The 25,929-nt window shown below is 44.2% G+C and overlaps 1 protein-coding gene across 1 annotated transcript in view; it reads right to left on the reverse strand.

Annotated features, from left to right (window-relative positions):
- The window catches only part of TENM4 (teneurin transmembrane protein 4), a 719,375-nt gene that overhangs the window by 20,676 nt on the left and 672,770 nt on the right, over positions 1–25,929 (reverse strand). The window contains exons 25-28 of the mRNA XM_033120388.1: positions 24,299–24,453; positions 17,877–18,754; positions 5,708–5,880; positions 736–971 (exon numbers count right to left, since the gene is read on the reverse strand). Of these exons, the coding sequence (XP_032976279.1) occupies positions 736–971; positions 5,708–5,880; positions 17,877–18,754; positions 24,299–24,453 (1,442 nt within the window). The remainder of the gene's footprint in view (positions 1–735; positions 972–5,707; positions 5,881–17,876; positions 18,755–24,298; positions 24,454–25,929) is intronic.

Genomic DNA, 25,929 nt, shown 5'->3' on the forward strand with positions numbered 1-25,929 from the left:
AGAAGCTAGGGAGAAGCTGGGAAGAGCCTTGGGGCAGAAGCCACACTCTACAGGAACACAGGAGTGAGGCAGACAAAGGGCTGGTTCAGGGCATCCACATATTGGAAAACACTTTAAAATGCCAGACCACAGATGCCAACCCACTGGCAGCGACAGCTATGGTGGGGTCGTTTTGCCCATTTAGGAAGGATAATTGCCTGGAAATAGTGGAGAATGTTTGGCTTTGGTTCCAAACAGCTAAACTGAATTTTTAGACATATTAGCAATAGTAATAACAATAACGGTAGTAAGAATAGCAGTAACAGAACCAACAAGAGTAGATATTACTGACCACTTATTATGTGCCAGACTCTGCTTGAGGCACTTTTTTCCTAATCTTTGTAGGAACTTGTAAAATTGGTTTCATCTTCCCCATTCTATAGATAATGAAATCAAGGCTTTAAGAGATAATGGATTTGTCCAAATTTGCTCAGGGAATAGCAGAAGCTGGAAATCCAACTTAGGCCAGACTAACACTAAAGCCAGTAATCTTCCCACAAGTGACAACTGAAAAGATGTACATGAGTTGCCTACTTTACTTTCCCCCTTTTGCAAATAAAGAAACTGAGGCCCAGGAAAACTTTCTCCCCCAGGGGCAGTTTCAAGAACAGAACCCAGTTCTCCAGATTCTTCCTCATTCTTTCCCCCCAGGACCCAGCCTCCACAGGCGCAGACCTGCTTGGAGGCCTTGCTCACCCGCAGCCGGCGCCCGAACACGGTGACCTGGCCCCGAGCCTGCTCCTTGCGCTGTCGCCACTCCACCAGGTTGAGGCCGTTGTCTATGGGCAGCGTGACATTCCTCTTGCCCACAGTGGGGTTTACAGTGCCAGCCAGCAGGTGGGGCTCCGTCTGCAGTGCCACCTCCATGCCGTTGGCCAGGAGCAGCCGCAGGGAGCCATCGGCCCCTATGTAGTAGCTGTTTCGGACCTGGTCTGAGGCAGGGGAGAGAGACAGACTTTGTTCAGACAGGATGAGCATGGAGGGTGGTGTGTGTACATAGCAGAGGCAGCGGTTTGGTTTTTAAATGTGTTTGTATTTCTTATTATAGAGACAAAACATTATTATTGAAGAAACCTAGGAAAATGGAGGATTATCCATCATCTCAATACCCAAAGAAAACCACTGTAAACATGCTGGTATTTTCTTAGATGTTAGGATATTTCCTAATATATTCATAGTATAAAATATTGCTTACAGAGTTTTTCACTGATGATGGTATTACATCGTTGAGTGTTTTCCATGAAAGTTTTTATTAATGACTGTGTAGTGCTCCATTGTATAGAAATACTATAATTTATTTAACCAACCCTCAAATAGATTGTTGCCAGTTTTCATAATTACAAGTAACACAGCAAATAAATATATTTTAAACATTATGCTAAGTGAAAGAAATCAGACATAAAAGGCCTTGTATTGTATGAGTTCATTTATATGAAATGTCCAGAAGAGGCCAATTCATTAAGACAGAAGGAGGATCAATGAGGGTAAGGGAGAGTGGGGAGTGACTACTGACGAGCAGAGGGTTTCTTTTTGGGGGGGATAAAATTTTTCTAGAATTACATAGCAGTAATTGTTGCATAACTTTGTATATATACTGAAAACCACTGACTTGTACACTTTCAAGGGGTGAATTTTATGGTATGTGAACAATATCTCAATTAAAAATATATTTTTTAGATAAATCAATGTCTTCCTTTTAGGTTATTTAATCAAAATAGACTCCTAAAAGTAGGATTGATAGAGCAAAGGGTTGAACATTTTTAAGGCTCTTGATATATACTAGGGTAACAATGTTCTTTACAACAAGGTGAAAAATAACTCCAATACTTAAATCACTGAGAGAATGCCAAATATATATATATATATATATATATGTATTTATATATACATTTAAAAATATATATATTTACATACATTTAAATATATATAAACTTATATATATTATATATAAATATTTATTTGCTTATATATATATATATATATAAATATTATCATTGTCATATATGTGTACATACAGATGGTTCCCAACTCATGATGGTTCTACTTAATGATTTTTCGACTTTACAATGGTGTAAAAGCAGTAATAAATTACATAAGGCATTCGATACTTTATTATAAAATAGGCTTTGTGTTAGATGACTTTGTCTAACTGTAGGCTAATGTGTTCTGAGCACGTTTAAGGTAGGCTAAGCTAAGCTATGATGTTCAGTAAGTTAGGTGCATTAAATGCATTTTTGACTTAAGATATAACTTACGATGGGTTTATTAGGACATAACCCCATCATAAGTTGAGGAGTCTATCTATCTATCTATCTATCTATCTATCTATCTATCTATCTATCTATACACACATATATGACAATATTTTAAAAATAGATCTGATTTTGAAATTTAAAATATTTTAATTTGGATCTTTAGCTAAAAGCAGCTTCTGGAGAATAAAGTAAATTTCAGCTGTGAAATGCACAGTGAGTTCTTTTCTAAAAATGGAAACAATCTCTCTGACTTTTCGCTGCGGTTTCCTGCCTTTTATCCTTCCTGGGCTGTTGCCTCTGTCTGCACTGCCCTTCTTTTCAATAAACGCTAGGCCAAGTCCTTCCTTAACGGCTCTGCTTAAATGTCATCTCTTCTGAGAAGCTTTCCCCGTCCCTCTGGTCATAATGAGTGCCACCCCTTACACACCCCTTAACCTCTCTATGGGGCTTATTAGTAGTCTTGCAGCTGAGGGGTGTAGTGTTCCCCACTCCATTAATGACCAAATTCTCAAATACGTGAGTGCCTCCCGTGAGAGGCACTCTTACGTCGAGATTGAGACCATGGACGTTGGAGCCAGGCTACCTGTGTTCAAGTCCCAGCACTGCCACTCTCTTGCTGTAGGACCTCAGGCGAATTCCGTAACCTCTTATGCCTCTGTTTCTTTATCTGTATACTGGGGATAATAACTGTACCCTTACCTTACAGGATTAAGTGAGATAATACATATGGAGAGCTGAGAATAGTATTTGGCATATAATAAGTGTTATAGAAATGTTAGCTATTACTAGTTTTATGTACCTGGTACTGTGCTAGTCACTGCCACGTCTCTTGTCATTCTATCTCTTGCACCCCATGTCACATACGTGTCAGAGTGAACTTTTCTACTGTGATCATGGTCCTTCAATAGCTCCCCATTGCCTTTAGATTAGCGGTTAAGAGAATGGGTTCTGGGTCCAATGACCCTACTAGGTGTGTGACTTTGGACAAGCTACCTAACCTCTAGGTGCCTCAGTGCTTTCATCTAGAGAATGGGTGATATTAATAATACCTACCTCATTGGGTTGTTGTAAGGATCAAAGAGGACTGTGAATGTAAAACACACTAAAAATATACTCCATACCAATAAGTGCTCCAAATGTTAGCTAGTGTTATTTGTATTGCATGGGCTTAGTAAACATTTGCCGGACTGAACTAGATATACACAAGGCTATGTCTAGCTATCAGGATGTAGTTTTTGTAGGGAAACGCCCACTGCATCTTCCCCGCCTGAATGGCATCCAGTTCGCCCCCCCTCCCCTCCCCTCCCCCCTCTACTTTTCTCCCTTTTCCTCTCTCACACATAGGATTCTAAAATCTGCCTCAAACTTGCTATGCATTATTCACTGACAATCTGTCTTTTACTTCCTTTGAACAGTGAAAAAGCCTGTGTCAATTTATCTGTTAAAGCTGCTTCTTGCTGAATCCACATCTGTCCATTAATGGTGACGTTGGATGGGACTGCATCTGCAAAGGCCCATCTCAAACGATCCCCGTTTAATGTGAGCTGTGACTTCCCAAGGCTGCTGCTCATTAGTAACTACTTCTTGTTTCTTCCCCTAGTTCAGACACAAGACGAAACTGAAAGAGCTTTTTACAAAGACTACTGAGGCGGCTGTAAAACTGAGCATCTGGGCCTTGTGTAAAGGAAGGAAAGGGGGCTTGGCAGAGGTACCAAAGAGAAAACACAGGTACCATGTTTCCTGGATACCAAGTCGCACTTTTCCTTTCCACATTTTAATGTTGCTGATATGGCAATGTGTCTTAAGTCCTCGTATGAATTGCCCCACCCTTTACTCCCCAAAAAGTTGGTACTAAATTGATGGTACATTTTGAAATGTTTTTACATGGTACTTCTGAATTGCCCAAATATAAGAAAACCTGCATTCACTTTTGAGAAAAATTACTCAAAGCCAGCTTAGTGGTATGGAGGATCTGAGACAATTCGTAACCACAGGGAAGAAAACAGGTTTGAAGGACAAGATGTCCAAGTGATCAGCAGACTGCTCTCCTTGGTCAGGCAAAAGCTTGGCTGGCTCCGAGTGGGTACCTTCTCTGGGTAATAACCCAGTCAGAGCATAAATACCTGGGCTGTGTCCCAACTCACTGCGATAGGTGCTTGCTGGGGAAGGAGCTCCAGGGCTCGGTTTCTCTTTGACTGAGAACCGCTATTGTTCTTGGAGCTTTTGTAAAGGCATAGGACTACATTTGGGAGTAAAAGCGGCTGTGAAAATATATTTTCTTATGGCAAATCAAACTGCTTGTTAATGAATTAATTGATCCAACAAGAACTTACTGAGTAATACTGTGTGCTTGGCCTAGGCTGGTCACTCTATGTACCTTGTCTAAAGAGATGATCTGAGCTACCCTAAGTGGCAGGTACTGTAATGCAGCCCCATTTCCCAGACCCAGAAACTGAGACCCAGAGAAGAGCGACTCCACCCAATTCACACAGGTAGGAACTGGCACAGCAGGCATAGGGGCCCCAGTCTGTCTCACCCAGAACTTCTGCTGTTTGCACTGCCCCACACCTTAGACATGGCTTCAGCTTGCTTTCTTTTCCCAGAGAAGAAAATCGAGGGCCATGGTGAGGTGGTGGCAGCATCAGGACTAGAATTTAGGTTTCTGACTACCAGCCCAACGATCTTTTTACTCCTTTGTGTCAAAGCTTCTGGGAGTACAAAACACCGTGGAGGGCTGGGCGGCGGGTGGGGGCAGATCAAGCAAAGTTTTTTCCTGGTGATGGTTTCTTTTTTGTTTCATGCTTACTAAGTCCAACAAAGTTGCAAGCTCCACTCTGGGGTACCACATCCCATGAGAACGATCGAGGCAGACAATGTACAGCAATGGTTCATCACTGCGTTAGCTAAAGCAGAAAGATCAATTCATATCAAGGATTGTGTCATGGTTGCAGAGGAAGGGTCTCCTCTCTATGGAATCCTAGCAGGGGCACAAACCATTCTCACCTGAGCTTCAGGAAGGACATCTGCATGCCCAAATCCCTTTCGTACCAGGTGTAATTATTCCGTCTTTTGTCCTTGCCTGCAACCGTGTGAGAATGCGCCTTTAATCTGAGAACCATTAGAATGGCAGAATAGCGAGGTCACCTGGATTAGGAGCTAATGGATTCTCTGCCCTTTGTTCTGACGATAATGGGATGAGACAATGAAATATTACTCTGAAGCTTCTGGGAGAGAATTTATAGGAGTCGGGCTGGTATATTTTGAAAATTAGATGGCAATACAGAGGGAAACCAGTTGTACTGCTTTCCTGTTTTGGGGCAGCTCCAGTAGCAGATTGTTTCTTGTGTCGTTTTCTTCCAAATGGGTCTCCCCACCCCTCTGCCTCAATGTCCCCAAGCTCCCACCTGGCTTACCTTGCAGCAGTGTATAGAAGGCACCTGAGGCAGACAGGTTGGTGGTTATGGTGACATCATCCTTGCTGGAGGTCTCTACCTGGACATGCACTGAGCTGTCTGTATCACTTCGAAAACTGCTCACCTGGCCAGTAGGGAAGGTCACATTTGTCAGGCGGCCAAAGCTGTCGTACCTGAAAACCAACGGGTGGCTCTGAGTAACAGAAATATAATGGTGCTAGAGCTGGAACTTGGCACGTTCTACTATATGCCATAGTTTTGCATGTTCTGGTTTTCTTTCTGGTTAGATAATACATTTTCAAGTCTCCTATATCTCCTTGCACATAGTTTTCAGGATACGACTCTACCTGCTGATATCCAACTGCAGGCAAATGACTTACCTCTCTGAGTCTTCCTTTCCTAATTCCATAAAGTGGAGATGATACGCCCTGCCCTGCCGACCTCCCAGGATCATTGTGAGAAGATGCGGAAGTGTCCTGTAGATACACACTAATACTCACCCATGAAGGGTGAGACGATGGCAGCCGTATGAGACCGCTGACCAAATGTCAGAGCTGGGGGACTCCCAGAGGTGATCTGATCAAACCTGACGCTTGAATACCTTCTCAAAACCCCCAAGAACTGGTATACAGATTTTTCCTGAACAACTCTAGAGATGGGGCTTCCCAGGAAGCTACAGAGCCTGGGAAAAGGGGACTCTCAATTCAATTCAGGACTCTGCTGCCACATAAAAAGATGGGCTCTTGCAACCTCTTCCCATCTAGATTTCACATCTGGCACCAAGCAGCTATGTATCTGCAGCTGTCAGACCTCACAGCTTTGCTCTGGTGTGGTCTTTCTGAAGCATCATAATTGAATCTTAATTCTCTTTCTCATTCTCCTGATAGTAATAGAAGAAATACCTACCATTATTGAATACTTACAATGTACCAGGTATGGTGCTAGTCCTTATTTCATACATTCTTTCATTTAATCCTCACAACTAATCTAAAAGGTATATATTATCTCCTTTTTTGGAGGAGTCTCAGAAATTGAGGCTCAGAAATATGAAGTCACCTGCTCAAGGTCACACAGCTAATAAATGTGGTAGAGTCAAAATTCAAACTCAGATCTGCTTCCAAGCTACCACTTGCTTCTCTGTGTTCAACGAGCATTTCTGTACTGTCCATTTGCAAGTATCCATTGTGTGTGCTTGCCTACCTACTGCAGAGTGGTTGGGAGACAGCAGGCAGTAAGCTATTCACATTTTAGTTACTATTTTTAATTATGGGAAGCTACAGTGTAAAAAGGTAGGTTTAAATAGCCTTTTTGCGCTTGAATGGGGTAAAGGTTCTTTATCTAGATGTCCATATTTCTGACTTCTACTCATGCTCAAGCTTGCAGTACGGGTTCAGCCATAGTCGTGTCCCCCATGTACTCTGGGTCTCCCTGCTGGACTTCTTTTTCTTGCTTTGCTTTTACTATTGGGGTAAAGCTGGTCTCTGGGTGCCTGAGGGTTTTAATGATGGTGAAATGAAAGGCTCAGAAGTTCAGCTCTATCTGGGTTCTTCTGTGCTTCCTTTAGCTGGGGCTGGTTTCCTGCTGGAACCCCTGAGACCCACAGCTTGTATGGTTTCAGGTGAGGCATAGTGAGACTAGGCGCTGAGCAATTTTCTGCCGAAGGTTAGATTTGGGTGTTGCACGGATTCTGCCATCTGCTAATTCTTTCCGTCACTGTGTTTGGTGCTGATCATGGCATTCTTTACACTGAATCCTAATGGTCCCTGCACAGTCTGCTACAGAGGAGGTGTTGGTAAAGGTCTTTTGAATGACCCAAGACTAACTCTGGGGGAAGGGCCGAGGGGTTTTGGGAAAGTTGAACCTCTGTTGCTGAAGCCTGAGGAAGGGGAACAGAAGCTCTTTCCAAGATGGCGAGCAATGCAGTGGTCTCTACCCTGTACTCAGGCCTGGGCTTGGAGGAGCAAGGCTTGTCAGTCCTTTGGGCTCTCCCACAGGCAGTTAAGGGGCTTTAGAAACCTGTTGCTTGTCATGATTTCTCATTTTTCTTCCGGAGTCCAGAGTCAGGTTCTTGTCAGAAAAGGTCAGTCTGGCTTAGGGAAGGGTGATGGTGTGACCTGGACTGCAAGGTCAAGGGTGCAGAACGTCCCTCAGAGCCAGCGAGGCAGTGATGCTGAGAGCCTGCTGCTAGGAAGGGCAGTGAGTCTTGGGGTAAAGATCTGCAATGTTTGCCCGAGGCCTCTCTCACCTGGAGACTCCCAGAGCTCTGCTCCCTTTAACTCTAGGTGAGGCTGGTGTTCTGGTTAACCCTTTATGGCTGCTGAAAATTTGCACAGAAAGGAATTGCACAAAAATGTTTACAGTGGTTATCTCTGGGAGGCAGAATTACAGGTGATTTTAATTGCTTATTTATATATGTTTTATAGTCCCAAGATTTTCTATAATCAAGACGGGTTATTGTCATGAACAGAAAAGCGCTGTGACAACCCAAGTCATGCCAGATACAGGGAGCTTGGGAATATGGCCATCTTGGGGAAGAGGACCTTTTACATTACTGGCATTTACAGAGGAGTGTCATTCTAGGACATCTGCCAATATCAACCTCTAGGCCTTTTCAGTAAACTATTCCTAGGGTACCCCAAACGTCTAAGCCAAATATCAAGATCCCCAAAACTGGCTCTGCCCTGGTCATCTTAACTGTGTCCGTGGTCTGTGAGGAAGCTGAGCCCCATCAGATCCTGAGCCATGTTTTAAATCAACAGGAAGACCTGTTTCGGTCCAACAGTTCATGGGATAGGTATGCCGATCGAGTCTGGGTCTTCGGACACCTGTTATCTTTATTGATAAACACCTATAGTCTTTATTAATGAGACTACTTACTCAGGCTATCTAATTTCCTGACCTAACGAGATAAAAAAGATTTTTATTATACTATGCAGGAGAACTAAAAAACAAGTTTTGGAGTCTTACAAACAAGAACTGACAAAGAGATGATTGATTAGCAGTCAGATGTCACTTCAATACTACTTCTAACAAGGCCTCGTTTAAATGCCACCCCATAAAGCCCTCCCTTGTCTCTCCTGTCTCTCTTCTCCCAATTAGACTCTGGCACGACTCCATCAGAGAATGCGTCCCCTTCACTGAAATAGCTGACGGACAAGTTATCTCCCGCTTAGCCCTGGGAGTGCTTGAGTCAGGACAGGCCTGAGGAGTCAGATGGCCAGGCTGGGAATCTGGATTCCACCACCTGCCAGCAATGGGACCCTGGAGGGCTGTTTCTCGGTTCATCTCTGCTTCCCCAGTATTGGGTCTGGCACAGAGAAGACAGGCGGGGGACGTTGGCTGAACAAATAAATGAGTGCATGATTGGACGTGCTCTGTTGGAGAAGACAGAGCGTGATTCATTCACACGCTACCTCCTGCAGGACTTGAAAGAGGTTTGACACACAGTAGGTACATGATAAACATCTGCTGAATGCACAAATACAGAATCAACTGCTTTCACTAAATGATACTTTAGCAATCTCCGTAGGCATCTCCCTAGCGTTTTAGTCCCCAAGACAGAAAGAAGCTTTGCATAAAGGCAGACAATTGTAATTATTACTGAAGGTAGCCTGTAACACATAATGAAATTGAGCCTGAACAAGATACAATGAAAAGGCCCTGTGCCTTCAAGATCTGGTTTTTATTTTATATGAGATGGCTGAAAAACAGTAATTTCCACTCCTCACATTTTCCATTAGAAGCACTGAATATCTCAATTAAGTGAACATCAAATAGAACAGCCAATTTATAGAATTTTCTTGTCTCTTATTCATTCATGTCGGTGCCTTCCAGAGCTAGAGAAATGCCACTGGATCTCTGCTGCCTGATCAATACCTGTGATTATCCTGTCAGAACACTGTTGCTTCCGCCTCTGTGGGGAAGAAGTGCAGCTGCCCATCCTCTGGACCTTGAAAACCTTTGCCCTGTGCCCCCCTCTGTGGAGCCCTTTCTCTTCCTGCTGTAGAGCTGCCAAGAGAAAGGAGGCCAGAGCGACCCAACAAGGGGTCAGGGGGACAGGTCTCTACACTTTCTGGATCCCAAGGGGTTGCTTCAAGCCCGGGTCCCACGATTGGGTGATTCCTGGATAATGGTTTAGTTAACCTCTGTGGTGGCTTTACTTAAAGTACTGGCAAATATTCTCTCTCTCTAACGAAGAGGAATGGAAGGAACGTGTTGGTGTGGCAGGGTCCTTAGAGCTGGACGGTCTAGGCCTGGAATCCAGGCTCTATACTTGGCAGTATGGGACTCTAAAGGACAGGCACTCAGTTCTGATCTCCTGCTAACCATCAACCCTCCACCACAAATGATATTATTCCAGGCAGGTTACCTAACATAACCTCTGTGAGCCGCTGTTTTCTCCTCTATAAAATGAGGGTAAGAATACCTATCTTAGACAGAGGTTGTGAGGCTCACACAAGGTAACATGTTTAAAATGAAATGCACATTCTTACCAAGGCCCGCAGGATCCAATGAGACTTTGCTCAATAGAATGTCAACCCCCTGAGGGAAGGGCCTTTGTTGGGTCATTGACGTATCCCAGAACTTAGAAGATGCCTGGTAGACTATCAATAATTGTGACCGTTAGTTGAGTGACCTGCTCCTTCCTTCCTCTCTTTCGAGTTTCACTTTGAATCCTATTCCTCCATACGGCCTGCGTTCCACTGCATCAGCTTCTATTCTCCAAACATGCCCAACTCAGACCAGGCTTGGGGTGCTCTCACTGACTCTTTGCCTTGCTGGGAACGCTCTTGCCTCCAATCTTGTTATGGCTAGTTCTTTTTATTGTTCATGTCTTAGCTCACACGCTGTCACTTCAGCAAGGTCTTTCCTGATCACCCTTCCTGAAATAGGTAAGTGCTCCCATCTCTATCCCATTATCTTATTTCAGTTTCTTCACTACACTTATTGTATGTTTATGTGTTTACTTGTTTGTTGTCTGTCTCTTCCCACTAGAAAACAAGCTCCAAAAGGACAAGGACCTTGTCTGAATTCTCAGTGCCTAGAATACCCAGCATCCACGTATAAAAGGTACTCGATATATATTTCTTTGATGAAGGAATAAATGAATGAATAGTACATATTGTTGTTTTTTCAAGACATGGACAGAAAATAACTAAGAGCTCTACCCTTTTTATCTGCCTCCTTCCACGCGAGGAAGGGAAAGTTCACTAATATTCATAGAGTACCTTTTAGGTACCCAGCACTGTGCTCATAACTATCTTTTGAGGTAGGCATTTTTGTCATCATTTCACTGTTAGTGAAGCTGAGACTCAGAAAGCACAAGGAACTTGCCTAAGATCACACAGCCAGCAGAGGAATATAGAGTCAAAGTCAAGTCTGTCTGACCTGAAAGGGTGTTTTGTTTCATCAAGCTTCCCATAAAAATGGTGCTATTTCGAATCAAAACTTTTGTGTTCGTCACATGTGTTAAAGAAAAAACTGCATTTGGAAATCTCGAGAGGGTCAAGAAGACTGACAGTTTTCCCTTCAAGATGCTTTGGTCTGATACTAAAGCCACTGACACCGCAGTGATGGCAGCCCCCATTCGGGGGCGGCGGAGTACGATGGAGATGACCGATGATTGGCTTTTCATTATTTCCTTCCACGGACTTTTCTTTGCTCCATTTTCCCAAAACATCTTGGGAGCACGGGGAAAGAAAACACATAAAAGATTCATATAGTTGCTGTGAACTTGGCTCTCAGAAGAGGACCACTAAAGAGTATCTTCACACACATTGCAAGGCTTTCTTCTTCACACTCAATACTTCGCATCTCAAGTCATTTAACTATGTGCAGCCAGCAAGGAAAACGCCAAATTGCCTCTCTGATACTAACTTTTGCTGATTGGGACTTTTCAGCTGGAAAATAAAATATTTGATTTTTATGACTTTCATCTATGATTGTTTCACTAACACCCCTGTCATCAACAAGAAGAATTGGACACTGTATCCTCTGTGAATAATTAGAGTTCAAAGCTCATGCACGTGGGTACTTCCCTTGGTCTGAGGTCACTATAATAGATGGCATGACTACATCATTAGCTCCTCCAAAACTGGACCAGAGCTAGGGGACTTTTTTGGCTTCTGCAATAAAAACTAATACTTGTTAGCCCATTTCCCATAGAATTACGTTCCAACAATGAATTCTAGCCTTTCTAAGATCTGGTCCACTGTACACTGTAGGTCTTATCTCTCACTGGTCTTGTACTTGAGGCAGTGCATCTGGGAGAAGGTGCCTCCAGTGGAAAGGATTCAGGTAGATCTGTGATTGAATCCTGGCTCTGACACTTATGTGTACAATGTCACAAAGCCGGTCAGTGTCAGTGCTGGTTAATCTCTATTCTCCCCTCAGATCCACTCTGTGCCCAAAGGAGCTGACTGCCACAGACGACATCATGGGGCCCCCTTGCTGGCTTGCTTCTGGTTGGATTCAGTCAATGGTAATAGGTACTGGCAAGAGATTGGAGGTCAAGAGGAGAAGTGTTCCTTTCTCCCATCTCCTTCAGCGCCATATTTCTAACGGTGGATGCATCTATCTGTAATTCCAGCTTCTACCAGATGGTTTCTCCTTCATGGTTCCAGTTTACACAGGAACTCAGCAACAATATCCTATTCCTTCCCTGCCTTGCCCTTCAGCCTGATGGTCGATCACGGTTCACTATTTTTAGTGCCTGGGTGCCTCACCATCCTTTCTGGGTTCCCTTATGCCTGCCTATACCTCTATAACCTTTCGTTATTTGAAAGATATTTTTGCTGGGCATAGAATTCTGGGTTGACAGGTTTTTGTTTTTTCCTTTCTTGCATGGTTTCTGATGAGAAGTCTGCTGCAATTCTTATCTTTAGGTTCCTCTTTATGAAATGCCTTTTTTTCCCTGACTGTTTTCAAGATTTTCTCTTTTTCTTTTGTGTTCAGCAGTTTGAATATATGTCGAGGTGTGTGTGTGTGTGTGTGTGTGTGTGTGTGTGTGTGTGTGTGTGTGTGTGTGTTTATTCTGCTTGGTATTTTCTGAGTCTTAGGGTCTGTGGTTTGGTGTCCATCACTTACTTATGGATAATTATAGACCTTTAAATCCTCAAATATTTCTTCTGTCTTATTCTTTCTCTCTTCTCATGGAATTCCAGTTACATGTATAGTAGACCAGCTGACAATGCCCCCCAGCTCTTGGATGCCTTGTTCTGTATTTTCTTTCACTCATTTTTCTCTTTGTATTTCAGTCTGGGCAATTTCTATTGACCCATCTTCTTTCCTCAGCTGTGCCAAATCTACTGATAAGCCCATCAGAGGCATTCTTCATCTCTGTAACTGAGTTTTTCATTTCTAGCATTTCCATTTGATTCCCTCTTATAGTTTCCATTTCTCTACTGAAATTATCTATCCGATCTTACATATTGTTCACCTTTTCCATTAGAGCCTTTAACATAATTATAGTTATTTTAAATTCCCTGAAAGGTAGTTTCGACATCTGTGTCATATCTGACTGTACTTCTGATGATTCTTTTGTCTCTTGGGAGTGTGTTGCTTTTTCTTGCCTTTTTGTATGTTTAGTTTAAAGTGTGACATCTTGCGTAGCACAGTAGAAACTGAGGTAACAGGTTTTATTACTGGAGGTGGGTATGAGTTTCCTTCTGCTAGGACTTTAGTGAGGGTGTTTGAGTTAATTTAGTTAGAATTTGGACTGGCTTTGAAGTTTGTTTCTATGGCTAATCTTACTGCATTACAGGCTTTAAATTTTTCTAGCAATACCTTATGTTAGCGTGCAAAAATGTCTTTTTTTTTTTTTCTCAGTGTTGATTCCATCTTTAGTTTTAGGTCTTCTCTTTGTACTGTGCCTCAGAAAGGATCTCTTTTCCATGCTCTTGTTCCTTTCTTATCTCTTTGCCAGCACTATTCTGCTTTTCATGGTTATGTTTAGCTTTTTAGCTAGTAGTGTGGGGAGGGGGAGAGCCTGAGAGAGTTCTCTATTGTTCTGATTAAGCCTCAGTCTTATATACATACCCATGTGTCCCTGAGTCTCAGGTGTGTGGTCTCTTTAGTGCCCCTGCCCCCTTTCAGGCTGTAATTCTGGGCCTGTTACATATTCCTGCTCCCCTTCCAGCAAAAATTTAAAACATGTTTTCTTCCCTCATTCAGCTGCAGTGGGTTTCCACCAGTACCAAAGTAGGATTGTGTTAGTTGCCCTTCTCTCCACAGATTAAAGCTTCTGTTCCATATTGGGAGATAAGGTAAAAAGAGTCTGGGTGGAGTAGGCAGATATTTGTGCCCTTCCCTCAGCAGCTGCTGAACTCTCTCCCACCCCCCAACCCCGCTCCAGGTCTTTCACAAGGGACACTTTCTTAAATCTTTCTCAATTCTTTTCTGAGAGTACCGGGTGGGGTTTGTGGAGAAAAGCTCTAAAGAGGATCAGGATTCTCCCAATTTCTGCAGCCTTCAAGGGCTTCATACTCTCTTTCCACTACACGCTTAGCATTTATAAATTCTCCAACCACCTCAGCTGAACTCTTCTTACTGGTGACTGGTTGCATTTACCACAGGTAAGCTAGTGCTCACATCTTGTCTTTCTCTTCAGTAGTCTGTCTTTCCTTGGATTTGGTCAGTTGGTTGCCCTGGGACCTCAGAGAAGGAGTTGAAGGAAAACTCATAATTTTGTCACTTGTCTGTCTTATTTTCTTTGTAAGATTGGGAACAATGCTCTTTACAGTTCTTACATCCTCAGCAAAACCCAGAAGCCAAGTCTCTTCATCTGAACCATTTGAGTTGAATTCTATATCCTGCTGGGAGCACTGATAGTGCTGGAGCTGGGATTTGAATCCAGTATTCTTCTCACTACGGCATATTTTTTCTTCCCTTCTTTATCTCCTTTCCTTCCTGAATTTACATTTCATTCATAAAATATTTAGTGAAACACCTACTAGGTGGCAAGTCCTAAGCCTGATACAGAGATAAATTAGTTGGTGTCTCACAGTAGTTAGTGTGAAAATAACCATGACAGGGGCTGTCTGTCATGGGATGCCAAAGCCACTTCCCCCTATGAAACTTGGGAAAACTGGGTGCTCATGCCCAACCCAGCAACCTAGTTTTGGAACCTGCCTCATGCTCATCAGGCCATTTTTTGAGCCACCAAGTGCCATCTGTCCAGGAGCCCAAGTCTGAAATTAATGATGCCACACATTAGAGATGAAGACTGCATTATAGATTCCTTTGAAGTTTTCCATGAGCAGACTTGTGGCCTGAGGGAAGGAAAGTAACCTCGATTCTCCAGAGTTGTGAACTCTTTAAGTCAAGTTGCTCTGAAGTGTGTGATGTTTATGTTACATGTATTATTTAGTCTGTTGAGAGGATCGATAGAGCCAACTTAAAATTTGTTTCAGTAACAGTCCATGTCACAGGCAAGCCTGGGCTGGATTTTTTTTTTTTTTTTTTTAATATTAGAGCATTTGGGCTGGAAACCACTATGTTGCCTCATGGAGCTAAAAGTAGAAAATTCACTAAAGCAATGATGCATTTGCAAAATCTGTCCATATCTATGTTAAGAAACATGAAAAATGATAATATCACATCCTTACTTAGGAGCTTTAGAGTTTGCAAAGTATTTTTACTTTCAGTATTTATTTAGTTTTTTGATCCTCTCACAATGACCTTGAAATGGAGGAAGGCAGGCATTATTTCTGTCTGGTTGAGACTTGTGTCTGGAAGCCAGCCAGCATGCCCGAGTCCCTTGGCTAACACTCAGTGAAAACAGCTATCTGGTACCCTCACTTGGTTCACAATCCAAACTGAACCATTTTTCCTTGACCCACTTTGCATACCTTTTCCCAGATATTCTTAGGGACCAGATCCCTTTCCTAGTTTTGATCCCTCAGACTTGACATTTGATCCTGCTCTTCTGGTCTGATCTGTAATTCCCTACCTACTTCAATTACAGCTTTTGTCTGCTCCTTTAGCTATGTCACAAAGAACTTAGGTGAACATAGCCAGTGTGGTTGAAAGAACAGAGATTTGTGTTCTGGCTTTGCCATGTACTCACGGTGATTTTAGAAAGACTAGTCACCTAATCTTCTCTGTGCCTCAGTTTGTTCATCTGTAAAAAAAATGTAGATGATAATTTCTGCTGTCTGAGGTTGCCGTCAAGATTAAATGGGAAAGAGCGTGGCATATGGTATGATCTCAAAAAAAGTCAGTTTCTCTTTTTATTTTAGGGCTTTTATCTTCAACTCCTGGGTACTGCTATTTAGTGGATACTTTGGAATTCCAAACACCATTTTATAAAAAGCGATTGTACTAACTTTTCCTTCTCAACAAAATATCAACCCTGGCTGTGTATTTCATCAGGGAAGACAGGGAGGGGAAAATGGGATCCTTTCTGGGAGAGGTGTAGGAAACGGTATTAGATTTCAGGGTTGGTTGAGAGCAACCCTTGCAGTGATGTGTAAGCATTCAGTTTGGGATTAGAGAGTGACCATGGGAATTAAGTGAATGCACCAACTTGCTCTGACAAAGAAACCCCTGTATTGGCTAAATAATGTATAAGAGATTTCCATTGGGCAATGGGGGAAAATTGAATTATTTAGTGTATTTCCATTTCAATGAGTTAATCAAGATAATTGCTGTTTTCCTGGATCTTTGTCTTTTCTTTATAATTAACAAGGCCCTTGTTTGGAGAAAGGAATTTAGCCAGTGAACTTTGCACAAATTGCTGTGACATTTTTTGGTGCAAATTGTATTTAAAAATCTATTACAGATCCTTTTCCTTTGGATTCTAGGACTGTGAGAAACTGATGCTTGATCAAGCTTGAGAACAATTTATGGTTCAAAGATTCAAGTTCATTTGGGATTTACAAACTCAGCAGTGGGCAGCAGGGCAGAGCTGAGAGAGTATGAGCTCTGGCATCAGACAGACTTGGGCTCTGCCATGTTCTCACTATATAACAGTGGACAAATGAGTCTCTCTGAGCCTCAGTTTCTATTTCTATAAAATGGATAATACCACCGATTTTCCAGAGCTGCTGAGGATAAAATGCAATAATATGGTTCCTAGCCCGTATCTGATGTGCAACAAGGCTAGTTCCTTCCCCATCTCCTGCATACTTATTTAATGTTCCCCTGTTCAGCAGTCTCAGTTGTCTGGAACATGGCTAAGATCTCAAAAAGAAGCTTAAAAGAAATCTAAGTATAAAAAGGAGATGTTACAAAGTCCACTCATTAAAATGGGTCATAGAGGAACACAGATATATATTTGATTTTGAACAGGATTAGAATAAACTGAACTCTGGTTCTCTGACCACACCACTTGAGAAGCCCTATCTTGAATGAAGAGAAGGGTAGTAGCTACCTGAAGTGGGCACCAGGATTAAAACAAATAGCGACACAATAGTGCCTCACGAAGGGAGGAAACAGTAAAACTGTATCGATTCGGCATAGGAGCTCATACACGAAAGTTTAGAATCCTTTTAGCAGGGGTGAAGGGTTCTATACCCTCACTGCCTCACTTTCTGGAAGTTAGTTTCATATTACAGCATAATACGCAACTGTGGGTGTTCTTGGACTCATAAAAAGAAAGGTTTCATTGTGTCTGTATAATGTGTTTGAGAAGGGAGGAATATAAAGCACTTCATAAGTTCCATCCAAATGGTTAAAGTAAAAAAAAAAAAAAAAAAAGTTTTTTGGAACTTGAAGATGGGAGCTTCAATCACGTGAACAATTCGTCGACATGGAAATGTGCCTTGTCCCTTCTGCCATATTTCTGGACAGTGGTCATATGACGATGCTAGCACTCTATCAAGGACTTTTTATCCCTATCACCTCCCTGTGGTATATTGGGAAGACATTCACTGTTTCCATTTGACAGATGTGGAAACTGAGGCCTAAAGAGGTTAAGTCCGTAGGAGAGGTGGGATTCAAGCCCAATTCCCCTGACTCCAAAGCTCATGCCTTCTCCACTATCCCATGTTCCTTCCTAGGAGCAATCATCTGGAACATGAACAGGCAGAACATATTCCAGGTTATGGTTTGCATCTCAAATCCTGAACTAAAATGAAATACCAAAAATTAACACTCCTTCCATTCACCTCTACACCTACAATGCATCTCATGAAACAAAACGAGTAAGTGGCCTTGTCTTGATACTTACTCATAAAATGTTGTCCATCCATTTTCATTGCTTTTAGTTGCCAGAAGGCCAGAGTTGCCATGGTATGTCATCATGGCCAACTCATGTCCTTGTGTGGTCACACTCTTGAGCGCACTGTTGGTGCCCATGGTCACCCAGTACACCTGGCCGTCTGGGACCACCAGCCAGAGGGGCATTCCCGTTGAGTCTCGGCGGACATTTACCATGTTGCCGTTGTTGTCTGTGATGAGTGTGACGTCGCCATCCCCAGTGTAGGTGAAGTTGTACAGATAATCTCCTGTCGGCAGGCTCTGGGTGTACAGATGCTTGCCACTGGTATCAAACAGGTAGAGCTCCTGGTCGATGGGTGAGGACAGCTCGTACAGGTTCTGGGTGTTGAGGAAAGGCTTGTTCTTTCTGATGAACCGAATTCGGATATTCCCAAGGTCAGCCACGTAGAGTTCCCCGTCGGCACAGACAGCCAAAGAAGATGGGGTATTCAGCTTGGCATCCTTGGCATAACCATCATCTCCAGAGAAACAATCACAGTTGGCATCATTTTTACAGTCACAGCCACTGGGGGCCCCCGCGACGAGTGAGATCTCTCCGCTCGTGGTGACCTGCCTGATGCGGTTGATCTTCTTCTCGTCGGTCTCAGCGATGTACAGGACGCCATTGTGGGAGACAGCCAAGGCGGTGGCTGACTCCAGGGTTGCGTGGATGGCCACCTTGCTCAGCAGGAAGTGGTCGATACCGGGGACCTGGCAGTGCATGGGCCTCCCGGCCACGATGCGCACCTGGTGGTTTTCAGAGATTTGCAGGACCACGTTGTTGTCGAGGACGTAGAGGGAGTTGTCCATCGGATTGATGGCTAAGTCCGTGGGCCACTCCAGGCGAACCTGACAATGGAGACACTGACACTCAGATGCCTGGCAAGGTGACCACCGTGAAGCATCCCGCACCCCACAGAGCCTCTACCAGTGTCCCAAGGGCCTGCACACGCACCCCTGCCTGATCCTCACAGCAGCCTGTCATCAACAACAGACATCTGGCCCCTGGTCAGAGGGAAACCATGCAAGAGCCGCGCCTGAGACATCTGATGGCCTCCATTAGACTGACAGAACACAAAGAATGGACAGAAACCAATAAAGGCCAAGTAAGTAGCCAAGAGACAGACTTTGGAGTCAGACAGGCTTGGGTTCAGATCCTAGCCCCACCACTTATGACCTTGGGCAAGTTACTCTGCCTCTTGGAGCCTCAATCTTCACATCTGTAAAGTAGGAATGACAACAGGACGAAGTACCTGACCCACAGTAAGTGCTCAGATAATGACAAACTAATGTTGTTATGGAGGTGGAAGGGGAAGGCAGATGCAGTCTGGAGCCTGCAGTAGGAGCTGCCCAGAGGCTTAACAGAGACTCTTCATGAATTGTTGATATGATTTTTGTATGAAAGATGACTTCTCAATTCTTTGAGCTCGCGGATTAACACATGGCTAGTGCTGGGGATGTAAAGACAAAATAAACAAGACCGCTGTCTGACGTAGTTCCAGATCCGTGATTCTTAAATCTGGTCACACATTCTAATTACCTGCAGCGAGTTTAGAAAGTATCGGCGCTCAAAGCACCTCCCTGGTCCATAGAATCAGCTCTCTGGTTGTGGGGCTCAGGCACGGGCATGCTTTCACAAAAGCTTCCTGGGAGATTCTCATGGGGGGCTGGGAGTCACAACTGGGTCCTTTCTCCTGCCAGTGTCATCACTGCACCAGCCACTCTGGCATCGCCTATGAGCTGATCAGAAATGTCGAATGGCAGGTCTCACCCAAACCTACTGAATTAGAAACTGCATTTAAACAAAATCCCTGGGTGACTCCTGAAGTTTGGGAAGCCCCGCTCCAGGTAATGGTTTCTTGTCCCTCAGAGAACCGGTGCTCCAGAAAGGATTAATGGAGCCAGCAATAGGGAAGAGGGGTTCAGCGGTCCTGGGCCCCATGTCTGAGCCTCCTCCGAGCCAGGCTGGGAAGCTGGCAGGGACCATGGTCAGCCTTCAGGTGGGCACACAGGGATGGAGGCTGGCAGGTCGGAGGTGAGGACTGCTTTGTTGAATGGACGTGGAGGCTGGATTGTAGGATATATTGCATTGGGAGGAGCTGGAACTAAGGGAAGCCCTTTGCCAACTGTGTCCCCAAAAGGTCCTGTCACACTGCACAGGGCCTGGAAGTGCTGACAGGTGCTGCCTCCAGTTGATTTGTTTACCCCGCCCCTTAGGGACTCATTATCTTAGGTTCCTTAGCCCTCTACAAGCCGTTGACATCCAGTCCAATTCAGGGCTTATTTAAACAAGTATATTCCTTTAGATAAGAAATTTCTCTTCCAGGAATTTAATCTTGTAACTATTGTGTACAAGGGTGCTTATCACAGCCATTTTTTAATAACGGTGAAAAACTGGAACTGACTTAAATGCCCACTGACGGAGAATTAGCTAAATAAATTATAGCACATTTAGTTCACCTATATCTTAGAATACTCTGTGTAGCCATTAAAAGTGATGCTATAGATGGATATTTAATGACATGGGAAACTGTTTGCCATGTATTAAGTGGAAAGAACAGGTTACAGAACTGTAAGTACAGTGTGATCCCAACTGGGGGAAAAATACAACAATAAGTTAGATAGATTATAGACAGAGGGGAGATTAAAAGCTTGAGGGATATGCGCCAAGATGTTAACCATGTTGGGATTAGAGGTCATTTTAACTTTCTTCGTTGAAATTTTTAACTTTTTATATTTTTTATGATGTACGTGTGGCAGTTTACTAATGTAAAAAGAAACTCCAGTAAATTATGTTCACGTGAGACATGGCCCCCCTTATCTGCCCCTTTTGCTAAGGGCCATTGTTAGGATGGGACCGGCCCTTTCTCATTTCTTCTCAGCACTACCCTCCAACCCTGCTTCCTACCGTCTTCTCGTCTCCTCACCCCCAGCCTGGGTTCCTATGTCTTCACAGAACAAGGGAGCCTGAGGCACGGCAGAGCCACTGGCCAGGCTGCTGCCTTCACACTTCTCGAGGCTCTCCGGGCCACGGTGGGCACGGTGGCACAGCAGCAGCCTTCAGCTACATCAGGAACCGTTTACTCTAAAGTGACGGGGGAATTTTCAATTTCCTAAAACCCATTCCTTGTCAACACTGGCTGCTCAATATTTCATGCCCTCTGGTCCTGTGGCACCTTGGGGACCTGCTTGCCCAACTCTTTCTGCCTGTCATGATGATGAAAAGATGGCTCCATGATGGGTGGGTGGGGAGGGAGAAAGGGGGCCAAGGGAGGGTCGGGAGGTGAAAAGAGGGGAAGGAAGGGAAGAGCAAGCACTTTCCTGCTCTCTCCTTTATGCCCACATGCACGAAGGCACCTGGGAGAGAAGGAGCAGTGTTTTAGGAGTCAGTCCTCGCTCTGTCCCAGGGCCTGCGGGATGTTCTAGACCACACCGAGTACCCAGGCTTCTCTGATTTCACCTCCCCATTAGTGATGATCGTGCCGAGGCTTAATTTCCCATCACCAAAATGGGGGGGGGGAGACTTTATCATCTCTGTGGTTCCTCCAGCTCCCACATTCTGTGGTCCTGAGGTGGAATGGGCCTCCCTCGCCCGTCTCCTGGGTATTCTGTGCCTCTACAAAAGCACTTTGAGCTGACTGCCTTGTTGCAGAGTTATTTGCTTCAAAAAATGGATTGTCAAATGAACGAACAAATACATGACTGTGAATGGCATAGAAAGAGCAAGGGATTTGGGGCCAGGACACCTCACTTCCTGTCTCAGTTCCCCAAGGACTACAGGTGTGATCTTACTCAAGCGAGTTAAACACTTCGAACTACTTTCCCCACAGGTAATAAATACTACATAAAGGATCAAATAAGACAATGTACAAGGAAGTTCTTTGTAAATTATAAAGGGAATGAATATTTACAGTCTATTGATAGCTGCCAGGCACTGTGCTAGGCAATTTATGTTACATGATTTGATTATAAAGAAAAAAAAATCATTTCCACATCCCTGATGGAGGCCAGCACAGGGCTCTGTATTTATAACTTCATTTTCTTTCACCAAGCCTCAGTGTCTTTACCTATAAAATGGGGTAGCTAAGATCTATGTGTTGGGGTTATTGTGGCAGCTAACTAAGAAAAGTAAAGTAGTACTCATTTCTGTATCCCCATTTCTAACAGTGCTCAGCATATAATAATTGCTCAGTAGATCACTTTGGACCCTAAGTACAGTTACCTGTTGCTACCTGTGTCTGTGGTGGTCACAGTCTGTTGAGCTGAGAATTAATGCCCTATTTTGAAAAGGTAGCAACATCTGTTCCTTCTCCACTCTGTGCCTTCTAGTTTCTCCTAGGTCCTGGTCGTCACTTCCTCCCAGAGGAGCTGGTCTGAGTTCCGCGCTTCTCCCCTTTGCACCCTTGCCTCTGAGCTGTGTTCTTAGCTCTCTGGCTTCCCTCCCTGCTCCCTATGGTATTGTACAGTAGCTGGGTGTTTGTAACAGAGGAAGCTCTGAGAACGAAAGCCAGTACTCTCTGCCCATATGTGTGTATAAAAATATATGCCTGTGTCTGGAGAGTTTGATAAAAAGAATTCCATGCTTAGATTCAGATAAAGGTAGTGAGGACCAGAGGCATAGAGATTTCTGTCCAGGATTTCTGAATCTAAGCGTGGGTTGCACCCCTCCATTACAGGCAGTTGTCTTCCAAGCCTTTGATCTGGCTGCGTCCCAGTACCTCTATCTAAAGTTAAACAATTTTCCAATGTGTGGATTAAAAATTTTCAGCACCCGGCGCTGGCTGGTGGAGGACCCATTTTGAGAATTGAAAATACTTGTACGCACATCCTTAGGCCGTGGCAGCTTCCTGACGGGTAATTCAAGCTTGCTCACAGACTGGAGAGGGAAACTCTCGAGCCAGCAAAGGGAAGCCTGCCAAACTGGAAACACAAGTGGCAGAGAACAGATTCCATTCTGGAGCGTGACAATCACATTAGCTGGTGCAGAGGGAAATCACACAGCATCCGACAGGGATGTGACATGGGTGCTGGGACCGCCAGCAGCAGCCACGGGCTCTGGGGCAGGGGCTGTGTGACACATTCGGTAACAAAGGTAGGCGTGACCAGTGAGACCCCATCCTGCCGAGCACCAGTAAGCAGGTCCACGGTCAGTGGGAAAGCGCCTATGTGTGGGCTCCCCTAGAAGTGAGGGGGTTTAAAAAGTTAAGAGTGGCTATTGCTGACACCAATTTGCAATGGAACATAACTCAAGCCTCCTTCATGTCCTTGGTTTTTCTAATGATGGCAAGATGGATGTTCAGTGATTTAGTGCTGGCTGGGCCCTGCCAAAGGATCTATCACTAAAGGACATATCCCTTGCCAACTCATTGCGGGACAAGCTAAGGACCTGCTGAGTAGCCAGTCACTTGTGTCTTTCTCTGGGCTACATTAGGATGCTGATGTCCACCTGCGAAGGTCCAAGGTCTCTGGCATGGTATGGTAAGGTCCTTCACCAACTGGCCCCAAATCATGCTTTCAACTCCTGCTACTACTTCCTTCCAAGAAATCTATGCTCAGGCATTCAATTTTCCAATGTTCCTTGAAGGTACCAGACCAATGAACATCCTTGTACCTTTGCACATGCTGTTCCCTTTGTGTGAAATGTTGCCCAGCAAACCCCTGTTCAACCTTCCGAACCTGGCACAAACGTCACTTCCTTTGCGAAAGTGGGCACGAAAACTTGTGTTTATTGACCATCTCTGAAGAGCCAAGCAGTGCTAGGAGACTTGCATGCATTGTTTCATGTATTCTTAAAGCAATCCTGCTGATGTAACATTATTTCCATTTCATAGATGTGAAAAATGAGGCTCAAAGGACCTCAGAAACTTGTCTAAACTTACTCAGCTGGTAAGTAGCAAAGCCATGATTTAATTAATCAGTCAATCAATTAATTAATCACCAAATCATGGTTGTGCTCCTACTCTGTTCTAGGTACTTTGGTTACAGTAGAGGAAAAGAGAGACAGAATTGCTATCCTCATGTAGCTTACAGTCTAGAAGCAGAATGATGTACAAGTACCTGTGTTCCCAAAGAGAGAAGTCAGATGGCTATGGATTTAAATTCACACTGTGTGAATTTCTGCTGCCTTTGAGGCTTCCTGAGGCAGATTTCTTCTCTGTCCCCCGAGCCTCCCTCTGTCACCCACTTGTCACCCCTGCTGGTGAACTCTGAGAGCACAGAGCTATGCCCTACTCATCTCTGTGTCCTGAGCATTCTTCACAGGCCCAGCACCAAGAGCGTGCTCTGAGAAGGCTTGTGCAGTGTAAAGAGGAAAGGCCAGCGGGCTGGCTGGGTGCCAGGTGAGAGGACGAGTGTCCAGACCCAGGGCTCTGGCAGACAAAGCTTTCTCCTTACCTGAGAAATATCCATGACAGAATCACAGCTGAGGGGCCGGGCCGAGGTAAGATCATTGGAACCCAGCAGGGTAGAGATGACCCCATTCTGATCAATGCGTCTGATCATGGTGCCATCCACGAAATAAATCAGCCCGGACTTGTCCACTGTGATGCCTACGGCAGAGAGTTCAGTGTTAAAAGTGATGACAACCCACATACTCGTGGAGCCTTGCGGGCTGACAGAGCACGTCCCCTCTGTGATTTGATTAGATCCTCGGCACTACATTTACTCCCCTTCTAATGACAAGGAGATAGACGCCTAGCGGTGCGGAGTGACTTACGCAAAGCGGGGAGGACTCGACTCCAGGTCTTCAGATTCTCCAGGGGTCTCGTTCTCCCACCTTGCTGCCGCTGGAGATTCTTACCTATCACCTTTGCCATCTACTAAAACTGGACTCTAAACTTCTGGGGGTTCGCTAGGCACGAGAGGAAGCGGTAAGGAATATCTTTTTCAATATCAAAACTGTGAATTATTTAAATTTACCTACTTCTGAAGACCTGTAATTATACTAATCAAATCCCCTTTTTGGTAACAATTTTTCTTCGAAGATAATCATTCTTCATGTTTTCTATTGTATTACTATTTTGGTTTCATTGCTCATTATAGAAGTATAGAGCCTGAAAAAAACAATCCTTTGGATCTGTGTAGGGAATACTAGTGAATTTCTTTTCTAAAAAAAGGCACATGGAAGAGAGGCGTCAGAATTAGTATTCACATCACCCCTTCCATTCGCGAGACTGTCCCACCCCTTGACTTTCTCCCTGACCAGCTGTGTGGCCTTGGGCCAGTCCCTGGATATCTCTGCATGTGTTTTCTCAGCTGTTGCATGAAGGGATTGTTCTGATCTGTATTTCTCAGTCTTGGATATGTGTGAGAATCACCTGGGAGCTTGCTACAAATGCACCCTCCAGGTAGCTATTTCAAAAACATCTCAAGTGGAGACTGAGCATCTATCTATCTATCTGTATTTCTGACAAGTGCCTTGGGTGATGATAATACCAAGCAAAGTTTGAGAACCACTCTAGTAAATCAGGACTTCTTAACCAGTGATGTGTATCAGAATTACCTGAAGAGTTTTGTTTTTGACAGATACCTGCTTGGCCTCTCTCCTGGAAACACTAATTCAGAGTGTTGGCTGGGACTGGGACCAAGGCACGTATTAAAAATGCTCCCGGGTGATACTGACTTCCGCCCTGGGTCCAGAATCCCAAGAGTTAGACATACCCCTACCAAATCAAGGACTGCTCAGGGGTGCTGGCGCTGAGCCATAGACGACACGTGCCTCCAAGGAGCCCACTGCCTAGATGGGGAAACACCGCGGTGAGTGGGTGTCATGGGGAGTGCCCCAGGGACTGGCAGAAGCCAGAGGGTTCATGATGAAATAAAGAAAATTCTGGCTGGTTTTATTCCGTTCAGTTTCCTCTGGGGAAGGAACTGAAAGAAGGGGTCAGAAAAAGCTGTTCAGAGGTAGAGACATAAGCTTTCCAGGTATATAACCTTAGGCAAGTCACTTCACTTCCAAGTCTCCGTTTCCTCATCAGTAAAATGGAGATAATAACATGTGACGTGTAGCAGTTAGCCCTCAATAA

This window comes from Rhinolophus ferrumequinum, chromosome 11, assembly GCF_004115265.2.
Source record: "Rhinolophus ferrumequinum isolate MPI-CBG mRhiFer1 chromosome 11, mRhiFer1_v1.p, whole genome shotgun sequence".
NCBI classification, from domain to species: Eukaryota; Metazoa; Chordata; class Mammalia; order Chiroptera; family Rhinolophidae; genus Rhinolophus; species Rhinolophus ferrumequinum.